We start from the raw sequence: 12,131 nt of genomic DNA, 5'->3' as shown, positions 1-12,131 counted from the left end.
AGCAGCCCCCCAATATAATCCTGAGGACGCCCCTGAATACCTACTCATCAATTAGTTACGCCAACTTGTACAACCTACTTATTAACAGGACATATGCATAAATATACGTATTCGATGAGTCGGGTTTCACTAGTAATGTAAGTTTTTTTATTGCAAGACTACCACGTATTTACATTCATACCTAGAAAGGATGGAAAATAATATTATGTTAGTTTGTAGCACCCAGAGTTAGTCTTAAACAATTTGGATATACTTGCACTATTTGGTGTACTATTGTACATCAAATCAACTAATGGAATAGCTATTTAAACATGTTTCGTATATGTTTTTTATATGGTTGCAACTTGTTTTTGTGCGGCTTGTGTATCTGTGTAAGTTAATATATATTTATCATAATATATTAAAGAAAAACTCAATTTCTTTTTTACATTAAAAAAAAAAAAATTATAAACTTTACATACCATGTTTGTAAGTAGTTTCTTTAAGTATTGTTGAATAAACATTATTTGACAAACTATATATGAAGATAGAATGACAAGGTTTTTATTGTATTATTTTTATTTTTTAGAAGTTTGTTATATTTTAACTCGAAACCTGTTATACTTACAATGAATGATGATGCTCGACTTCTTCTCTCCCTTTCTTTCCATTGATGCTTATAAGTAATAATACTTGAATGTATTTCTACACTGACACACACACACTCACTTACATTTACGGAAATAATGATAAAATACTATTATAAAAGAACACAATTTAATTAAATCATGTTAAACGATGATGTTGATATTAACAATTATTATTACTATAATACTTGTTTATTTAAATGGTCCTTGATGTAACCTTGTGTATTCTTCTTACTCCAATGGAGGGGAGGAGGATTGAAAAAGCAAATAATGGAAATAAATTGACAACATATATATAAATAAATAAGTTTATCCTTCCTTGATTCAAACAATAGTAACAACAATTGTTTGTTAAATGTTTACGTACAGGGATGTCCGCAAGATGTGGACTGGAGGGGCAGTACCTTCCCCCCAATTAGGAAGTTTTTGCATCTGATTAAAAAATGTAATATTTGAATATTAATTTAATTTTTCAATTTTCCCACAAAATTTAATTTTTTCAAATCATCCGTGCTCCTCGGTCTTAAATAAGGACCGACACAACACTACTTGTATCTCTTAGCAATACACCTTTATATTATTTTTACTAGGGATTTATTTTTGTCCAATTTTTGATGACTAAAACTAAAGGACGGGTTTTTTAAAAATTACATACAAGATATGTACAAATGGTCAAAATCCACGTGAGTCTCAATCTTACTTTATTCAAGTTCCTTCCTAACAACAATACAAAATGATATTAGTTCTTGCATCCACATTCCAGAATAACATTATTTTAATAGATACACTTAAAAAAATATTTTCAAATGCCCTCTTAAACTTTAATTCGAACCCACAAGGATTATGAGTTAGTCTGTGGGTTCTCAACTTCTTTGTATTCTTTTACATAATCATAGCAATATGTTCAACAATGTAATTTTCATATAAAAAATAAATTAATCAAAAGCGTTAAATGACTGTTCTTCTTGTATATTCTTAAGTGAATTACACATGATATATGTCAATTATTGTTAAGGGTTCTATTTCTTCATGTATAATACATAATTGTATTATTTCACTACTACTAAATAAACACAATGCCCATTGATCCACGGATCTATTGCAGTCTGGGATGTGTAGCGTTTTAATTTAAAGAAAATGTTGTTAATAAATAAATGAGTTCTTAGTAGTAATTGAAAATTATAAATAAAATATGTTTATCATTAGTATTCTATTAAATATGGGCTGTCGGTGCCCTAAAAAACAAAAATGAAAGTGGTAATTTGGACGAATAGCAGCTTAGCTGTCATTTTGCTATATTAAATTAACTGCTAGCAGGCATGAGAGCAATTATTTAAACACAAGTCTCACTCTGTATCAAGCAAAAACATTAGCAGAGATTATTACGATGTCGATCCTCAATTCTACTCTAGCCAATCCCCTACAAATCTTCAGTGTTTCTCTCCGTCATTCATGATTACATCTACTTGATACTTAGATGTTCCCTTCTCAAGAATTAAAGAAAATAATTATATTATTGATAACAGCTATTGAAAATAAAAAAATACTATTCATGTTGCAACTCAAAAAAAGTATTGCGCTCGTCTAAAGTCATATTTTTAAAAACTCTATTCTTGATATGTAACCTTAATGGGTTTTGAAAAGCTTGAAGCTTTGATTACTCACCATCAAATATTATTACACATTCCACCATCACCAAAAAAAAAAATATTTCTACACTATTTCAATATTCATTTCTTTGTACTTAGTAGGGCGGGTTTCTCATTTCCTTAAAAAGTACCATTGAATGGGATCCAAGGAAATAGATTTTTAAGTTACGGGATCCCCTAAGTAAATGGGTCCCGTTTTTTTTAATTTCATGAAACGATTATATAATTAAATAAAAATTATATTATGAAATAATTACATTTTATTTAATTATAAAAATTATTTATTTAACTTATTTTTTAATTCATTGATTTATTATGTTTATTTTGTTATTTCTTACACGCTGCCGCGCTGTTTTTGATCCTTCTGTCATCTTCTTCTTCTTAAATTACATTTCCCTACAATTATTGTATTAAAAAAATCCATATGTGTAGTCAAGGAATTTCTCGAAACAGCCAAAGAGGAATTCGAAGAAAAATGGAAGAACCCTAATAGAGTAAGATGTTTTTAATTTTTTTTTTTCTCTTTCAGTTCAAGATTTTTTAGATAAATCAAAAAAAGAGTTTGAGGAGAAATGGTCTCTAAACAAAAAAGTAAGTTTGATCATCATCATTTTGTTTGATTGGTTGGTTTCCGGGCTCATGGTGAAAGGCACTTTATTCGGAGAATTGTATTTACACATTATTTTCTTTACTTAAACTTATTCAATACTCTTCATTTATTGATACACAAATTAAATTGGTGACGGCTCTCTATGTATTACTTCTCTTTTTTTAAATATTGTTCAAATGAGTTCATAAATTTAGGGATGTGAATATTGTCTAAACGGTGTTGAGCTTACATTTAAAAAAAAGTGCTTTTTAATAAGAGCAAAATATGATTATTTATAAATATTATTCCTTCTTATTGTGAAAATTCTAACGTATCAACAAGCACGGAGCCCTATAGGTACCTAGTCATAGAATTTTAGAGACAAGGAATAATCACTCATGCAGCTTAGCTTGTTTTTCTTCATTTCCCCTCTTAAAGGAATTGAGTAAAGAATTATATTTACTCCTTTTTTTCAACCAATCATTCTTTTTATATTTCTCTCACGTTAGATTAAAAATTATTTGTGGTTATTTCGTGTCTCCATAATTCTATGACCCAGTTTATAGTTATCTCTGTCAACAAATAAGCCGTCTTTCGAAATTACCATATCTTATGAAATTCTCTCAAGTGTGGTTTTTACAATCAGCGCAATTTATACAATATTCATATTCCTAGTAAGTAGTAGTAACCCACGACTCATAAATTGTACATTAAAGGGAGGATTACTATATGTACTTATGTATATGAGGACGCAAGAACTAATCTTTTTTACTAGTGTTGGATTCGAGCTATTACTATCGAGTTCGAGTAATTGAATATGGAGTGGAGTTTTGCTTGAATTCCATTAAAGACATCAGCCAAAGAAATATATTTTTTCATTAAATTGATCAAATACAAGTTTAACAATGAAGTCAGTTTGACTACCTCAATAATGTAATGGTCAATTAATTATTAATTAAAAATTGTAGATAATTTTTGCAAATATTTATTTGTGTAAAACGAAATTATTTCAAAAAGTTGTATCGATATAACCATAACACGACAAAGTATGAATCAAATTAATGTAGGTCGTCATGTAAATTTAGTTATGAACATCTTAGCCACATCAATATCAATTATGTATATTTTCTCATTGGTATATATAGTTTCCTCAGCAATAGAAAATACTCTTTCTAACAGCAGTTGGAACAATAAAAATATTGAAACAACTTTAGAGGAGGTCAATTTATATTTTGAGTTTAGTCGAATTTTTGAAATAATATTTCGGGCGAGTTTGAGTAATTTTCAGGAAATCGCGACATTAGTAATGTCGAGTTTTTTTGTTTATTTTTTTAATTCAAGCAAAACTGGAATACAATACTTCTTTATACATTTGTGGTAACTACAACATATAACTGAGTTTTGGAGATAAAGGAGAAAAATGGAAATTTATTTTTACATTTATAATTATCATACGATAATTTTAATCGAAATTATTAGAAAAAAAGTGTTTAAAATTACATTAATCAACAAAAATAAAATTCATCACAATTCTAATTAATTTTTTTCTTAAATATTGGATTTTTGTTCCAAAGTCATAATTGTTTGTTTTTACATTTATATTTGTTATGTTGGTATATGGAATCTTTCGATCGCTAGTTATACTTTCTTTAAGGAGTAAATACTCGTAAACACGAAAGATCTCAATCTACATACATATATAATGTTCTTTTACTAAGCATTAATGTAACACATCGATGATACTTGATTGAATTAACTAATCAAACGTATGTTTTAGTTAAATCCTAAGTAAAAATAGAATTCAAATTTTTGACTACTTATCAATTTTATTTTATATCCATTCAAAAATGGAAAATAATAAAAATATTGCTTGGGGTTTTTTCATGAACTTTTTATCCAACCTTCATTGGACGCATCCACTGCATGGAGAAAAGTTGTTGTATTGATATACACAGTGTTTTTAGTTTCAATTTAAATTATTAATTATTTCAGGATTATTTTCCAAAAAGAAGGTTATTCGATCAAATTATGCAGGGAAGCAAACAATTTAATTTTTGGCATTTAAAAAAAAACGGGGCCTTTTTTCATTCTCATTTGTGTAGGAAAGGTTAACTGATAAGGGATACAGATCAGATACTGTTTGAAGATAAGGAAAGAATAATAAATGACGTCATTGGTGAATACATAAACAATGACGTATTAATGTTGTGTAAACAAAAGCTATAGTTTCAAAAATTAGTATTAGCACACAGCATTTAATCTATTTGACCCACTCAGCGATGGAATCACCGTAAATTTGTTAAAATAATTTTAAAAGTGAGTCATGATTGCTGATTTGCCCCAAAATATATGTATTTGTATAAAACATAAACTGCTGAGGTCAGTTTTATCTGGTTGTTCCTCCACTACTTTTGAAGTTTTGTTTATTACTGTCTTGATTAGCATTTTCGTCCTTCTTTCCCTCTTTCTTTTTATTCTTCCATCACGATATATATATATTTATGAGGGATTTGAATTCCAATTATACGTATATAAAAGTCTTCATAGGAGGCGGTTGCCTCATTTTCCGTATATTTATTATATTCCTATAACTCCTTCATACACATTATGTACATTGCTTTAATTAAATTATTTTAATATTAATTGACTATGGAATCAAGTAAGTGGAATTAATAATTAGGTACTTTGATCACATTGTATGTATACTTATTTATTCCTTCCTTAATTACTTATCTTAGTTACATACAAAATAATTATTCGACATTTCATTCCATCATCCTGTGGATAAAAACAACCACACGAGTAACACGGTTTTATCACTCAGTTATCATTTTTGTAATTAATTATCACCCCCTCCATTATCAGTAATAGATGTCATATTCCAGTTGTATTTTATGGCGTTCCTTTATTCCTATTACATACAAGCACTGCCATGGTTCTCAATAGCTCGGGCCGGTCTCGAGCAAAGCTATAAGCCACGTGGGATAGCACTTGAGTAGATATTCATTGTTCCAGTTAAATAATTTTACCACGCAGTATAACGCTTTTTATGATGTCACTTTGTGTGTTTGTGTCATTTTATCTCATGATGTATGCAACTATTTTTTTCTCTTTCAAAAGTTTTTTATTCAATTAAAAGGGGGATTTCATGGAGGTTGCGTAGTTATTTATAAATTAATTCTGAAATATACTCAACGCCCCTTGAGGGCAACATCAACGATATTAATAGAAATATACATAACTTTCTCATCGTTTCACGATTTGTTTTGTAGTTGTAGTCTGTAGCTGCTTGGAGTTGTATTCTTTGCTCAGGTAAATTCCTTCATATACTTGGGTCTGAAGTAAAGATCCAATATTTTCTCGTATCTAGATCGTTTTGGATCTTTAGACGTAAATATTTGAGTATATACACAAACTCTCAAATACGAAACTAAATTTAGACGGATACTTGTCTCGATTTTTGTAGCATTTTACCCGATTTAGGGACCTAAATAAAATAGGATTAGGCTAATTTTTTTTAAAATTTACATATAAATCTTGAATGTTTTTATTCTAATATTATCATACAATAAATCTAAAATAAATTCATCAAATATTTTCTAAGAAATGTAAAACTTGTTCTAGGGATGTCGCACAGTTCTGGTACTTAACATTACTTGTTGGAGGGACATTAAATAGCTCACGTAGAGGCACTTGCACATTTTCAAAAAGTGATATTCATAAATAAATAAAAAAATGAAATAAAAATTTCAAATATAAAATTTTTTGGGAAAAAATTCCAAAAATCCACTGCTATTCACAAAAAAAAAAAAAAATCCATTGCTTTTCACAAAAAAACAAACATAATATTCAAAAAAATTAAAATATTTATTTTTTTGGAAAAAAAATTCTAAATTCTATGGTTACTTTTGGAAACAAAAATCAAATACTAATTTTTTTGCTTTGCTGCATAATTTGCTCGAATGACAATTTTTCAAGGAAATAAATCTTTGAAGAAAAAAATCCCCCTATTTCTGACAAAAAATTATTAATTATTTTAGGATTATTTTCAAAAAAGAAGGTCATTTGATCAAATTATGCAGCGAAGCAAACAATTTAATTTTTGACATTTGAAGTCTTACGCGTTATTTAGAATAAAAAAAGAGATAAAAATTTTATTTTTCATAATGGTATAATTCGTTATTTACAAAAAAAATTGTCAGTGAAATAATGTCGTGTAATACTTACAGTTGAGAAATAAATAATAGATAAAAAGTTGTTAGATGTTTTGTGACCACCATTGTGTATCCTTTGAATATATTTTTTTTTTCTCTATGTTACTAACATGGAATTCAAGGCAGTCTTTAGAATTCCATGGGTACTGCCTATTTATGAGGAAAAAGAGCCAGAGTTTGAAAAAAATATTGGATCGACGAGTCCACCAAAGAGGAAAAATATATATTTTTTTTTTTTAGAAATCTTTTTGTTTGAAACATGACGAGTTAATAAGCACATGAGCTTGATTTATTGTACCTAATTAATTATAGTAACTTTGCTGCATGAAAAGAAGGAGGGAGGGATCTAAATAAGGACTTACAATATAGATATGTACAAGATGTTTTGACTACTTAAATAGGTATCAATCGTCTTCCCATCAAATGCATTAGTTTATTTCCATGAATTTTGCATTATAAGAATGGGTGGTTATCTTTATATATAGATTTTGACCGATTTATCTACATATTATGCATTTTTTCATTTTGACACTGTAATGAAGTATTTCATAACCCATGGTTGCATAAATTTAAGGTTTTAAACTTATAATTTATGATGGTATACAATCATGTAAACATAACTCATAAATCATAAATTCATGTTTTTATTGTTATTATATATGCAAGAAGTTTGAATAGAGTTGCCGATTGTTGCACAAGTATCAATCAAATGTTGATCATTATAATGTCCCTTTTTTATCTCGGTTTTGAGCTTATTTCCTTTCCATGCTCTTTATATATCAGGATAAAACAACTATTATCAAGGTTACATAAAATAAAATAAACCTATTTTTGAAGTTATATTTTTTAGAAAATTAGTATGATATTCAAAATACCAAAGTATAAAATATATTTAAGTAAAAAATAATTATTTTTATGTTTTTAGTAGCGTTTACCCATTTCTAATACTTATTTGAATAAAAAAATCTCACATTTACTTTTTACTAGCAAAGGATTACCCGGCGTTGCTCGGGTAAAGGAGGGAGAGGGAAATCACATTGAAAATAGTCTAATTAATTGAGAAAATTATTTTAGAAAATACTTCTATATACTAATAATTATAATATGAACATTTGTTGTTGTCGAAAAAGATCCTGATAATTCTAATTCTTATTCTCTGGAATTTTTCAAACTTTATTAATCCCTTTAAATAAGGTAAATAGCAACTTCCCCCCCCGAAAATAATCTTATTATTGCCTCTTCTAACCTTAGTAGTAGTATTTTGAATATACTAAAAAATGTTGTGTTATATACTTCAAATAATATACCAACATATATGCACTCAAAAAAATTGTGTAGATGAGAAGTCCATACTTTATTTACTTCAAAAAATTCCCAAATCGAAATTCCTGAAGAAAATTGCAGAAAACTTTTTGCACTAATTTTGAAAACAAAAACTTTGTTCCATTAATTTTGCAAAAAAAAATTAATAGCATTTATTGAAATTGTAAAAGAAACACAAACCTAACAATATTTGTTTCGTACTTGAAAAAACAAAAAAGTTATGAAAAAAATGTTGTCGATACAATAACACTCGATAACTGGTTCATTTTTGCAAAAATTGGAAAAATGATGTAGTAAAATGTTTCTGGAAATTGAAAAGTTAGAGTTTCAAATTTTATTTCCAAAATTTATCGTTTTGTGGCATTTCTTTTATAAATATTGAAAATTGACATTTATTTCAGTTAAACATCAATTTTTATATGGCAAATTTATTTGCAAACCAATCTCCAGACAAATTTCTTCAAATTTTATTCTATTTACTAATCCCATATTCTTTTGGAAGTTCATTTTTTTGCACCTAAAATAAAGGAAATTGCAATTTTCCACGAATTTCTTTTTTTGCCCATAACATTTTTGATTTTAATTTAAATTTAGAAAAACGTAGTTATTCGTATAGTTTTTGTTTGAAACGCCAATCTCTTTTTTATAAATAACTCAAACCCCTATTTAATCTCCATGAGCTGCAAAAAACAGCTTTTTGTTTTTTGGGCATAGCATAAGCCCCCCTTATATGACCCCCCACTGTCTTAGCACGTCCAAGCTCAAAAGAGGGACCCATGCAAAATTTCTGACCCCTAGGTGTGGGAACATATAAAAGGCATCTACACACACACAATCTCTCTTATATATATATATAACGCTTCACATTCGCTTTTTGTATGTCTACACACACACAACTGTTCCTCGTTCTGTTTTTAACCCTTGAAAATATGTTATTATATACACTTGTGTATCAAGGGCGCCTTGCACAACAAATCTTGTGAGGCTATTATTTGCATGGATAGACTCAATAAGAATGATTTATGAGTCCTTTTTATTATTTGTATTCTTCTTTGAGGATAATAAGAGTGGAACAAGAACAAAATAAAATATACCTATTATGTACATAGGTATGTAGCCACGTATATTCAGGCCAGTAATCATTTGAAGAAATATCAAATTACCACCCTAATAATAAACTACTTCTTCTTTGGGATAATAAATTTAAATCAAGATATCTACGTTGTATATTAGAATAATCAAAACAAGTTTTTTTGGCTTCTTCAATCGTGCATGGATCAAGGTAAATTTATACATCTGACAACCGTCACACGTCAGAATGTGTTGGATGTAGAGTTTGAGTCGGTGCATTTTTTGGTGGAGTGGGAGTGCAGGGGCGTCCGCAGGATTATATATATATTTATTGGGGGGGGGGAGGCTTGGTTTTTAGAATTTTTTGGAAAAAAAATCCATTTTTTTTATTTTTTTGTCAATATTTTCAAATTTTGCACACTTGTACTTGACCCCAGATGAGGAAAAGTCACAAAATGTCATACAGAAAAAAAGAATAACAAGGATTTTGTTCAACACAAAAACTGAAACTTGTTCAATTGACTCTTAACATGAAACAAGGGTTAAATACTACTAAGATTTAATCAATATTTTATGTTTGTATGTTTTTTAATTAAATCCTAACATACAATTTCAGATTCAATAACGAGGAGTTAGGTATTTCCCTCCTTTGTAAACATTTCTTACATACATAAAGTTGTACTACATTTGTATAAATACATTAAATGAATATTTAATTCTAGGTAGTTCTTTTTTTCGAATTAATAAAAGTACTTTATTATCTTCTACATATATATTTATGTAGAAGATGCAACTTGAAAAGTAGGTACAAAGATGATTGTTGAATTATATAACCTATCTATTTCTTTGTCTCTTGTTTATTATATGTTGATGATATTATATCCGTGTACATTGTACTATTATTGATATAAAAAATACGAATTGTTATTTGTTGTTCATGATTGCTGACGAACTTAGATACTTTATCTACAGTCATATTATTTCATTTTCTTCAAAGCCCTTCTTCATTTCTCTCACTCTTTAGTGTACATATATAAACACTTGTACAGGCTGCTACTACTCTGTCTTAATTAGTCACAAACTCTTTATCATTTGATTATATCTAACTAATCTTAACTAACAAAATATATATATTAATAAATTATGTACTATGTTCACTCATTACTCATTTTTTTATGGATCATTTAATTCATTTTGTTTTAATAATCTATTTACTTTACTTTGTATATAGAATACAGCCTCCTTAGAAGAATTCGATCGGATAAAAACTCTTGGAACGGGCTCCTTTGGACGAGTGATGCTGGCTCAAAACAAAGAAACGAAGAATTATTACGCTATGAAAATATTGGACAAGCAAAAAGTATGTGATGTTGTTATCAAATACTTATTAAATGTGATTTTTCAACACAAAAAAAATACAGTTTGAACAAAAATAAAAAAAATTAGTAATTTATATTTTTTGTTTACTTCATATTTGACATTCCCCTCCATCCCTCCATATTTGGTATAGATTTCAGTCTGCAGGCATAAATATATATATATACTTTTTTTTTTGGGGGGTGAGGGGTATTGGTTTTAGGAATGTTCTTGAAAAAAAAAATCAGAAAATTTGATAAATTAAATTTTTGTAAAAAAAAATTCAAAATTTTAATTTCAAATATTAAATTTTCTAGTAAAAAGCAAAAATTCCTTAATTTGAGGGGAGGTTATACCCCTTCCAGCTCACCTCCTGTTGATACCCCTGGTTTGACATCCTTGTTCGATTTAAGGGGGGCAATTGACCCGAAGGATCAGTAATAACACGTAAGTAGGCTCCGTGCACCGTTTTGGAAAGTGAATGGGGAATAACTAGTGATGTAAATAAACAGGTGTATATTCTTCTAAAATAGGATTGTCTCTTAAAGGAAATAGTTTCTTATGATTTTTTTTGTTTTTTTACTTTAAATTGTGGGGTTTTGGACAATTGCCCATAATGATCCTTCTAAAATCAATACTTTACACTTTTCATTCGAAACTCATTTTTGAAGAAAATCATTATTCTAGCTTGCTTTTGTGTTGACAAGTCTCATATTATATACACATTCTATATTATACTGACATAATATGTATTAATTGTCATCTTTTTCTTTTAATTTAGGTTGTTAAATTAAAGCAAGTTGAGCATACATTAAATGAGAAGCGTATATTGCAAGCAATTTCTTTCCCATTTCTCGTCAGTCTGGAGTTTCATTTCAAGGTAGGCATGATTATTATTAGGTACAATCTTCTTGACCTATTTTCCTTCTCCCCCCCCCCTTCCTCACTCACTCCACTCCACATTTACTACTCTTTCCCTCATTTATTTCAAAATGGCTGGTATATGTTCAACGTGTACTACATTTTACAATTTTATATACATAGCATTGAGCTGTTGTCACAAGCTTAAATAAAAAGACACAATGCTCTAGAATAAAAGGAGGCACCTCCTGTTTCTGTTCTTCTTACAACCATCAATATGACTCATTCTATTTTCAGGATAATAGTAATTTATATATGGTCCTAGAATTCATTTCTGGAGGAGAGATGTTCAGTCATTTGCGAAGACTCGGAAAGTTTAGGTATCTACCTAATAACATTTTAGGAAGTGATATACTTCATTAAGCAAAAAAAAGTTTTAGAG

General features: G+C 28.5%; 1 protein-coding gene across 7 annotated transcripts in view; it reads left to right on the top strand.

The window, feature by feature from the left end:
- The window catches only part of Pka-C1 (Protein kinase, cAMP-dependent, catalytic subunit 1), a 209,131-nt gene that overhangs the window by 186,394 nt on the left and 10,606 nt on the right, over positions 1–12,131 (top strand). For 3 of the 7 annotated variants that reach the window (XM_071887736.1, XM_040709665.2, XM_071887734.1), the window contains exons 3-5: positions 2,805–2,866; positions 10,704–10,832; positions 11,610–11,708. In XM_071887736.1, coding sequence (XP_071743837.1) covers positions 2,805–2,866; positions 10,704–10,832; positions 11,610–11,708 — 290 coding nt within the window. Of the gene's footprint in view, positions 1–2,707; positions 2,770–2,804; positions 2,867–10,703; positions 10,833–11,609; positions 11,709–11,986; positions 12,070–12,131 lie in introns of all 7 variants that reach the window. The other 4 variants (XM_071887737.1, XM_040709664.2, XM_071887735.1 and 1 more) reach the window with 3 other exon arrangements.

This window comes from Lepeophtheirus salmonis, chromosome 4, assembly GCF_016086655.4.
Source record: "Lepeophtheirus salmonis chromosome 4, UVic_Lsal_1.4, whole genome shotgun sequence".
In the NCBI taxonomy this organism is placed as follows: Eukaryota; Metazoa; Arthropoda; class Copepoda; order Siphonostomatoida; family Caligidae; genus Lepeophtheirus; species Lepeophtheirus salmonis.
The sequence above is the reverse complement of the archived record's forward strand: the minus strand, read 5'-3'. Positions and strand labels throughout refer to the sequence as shown.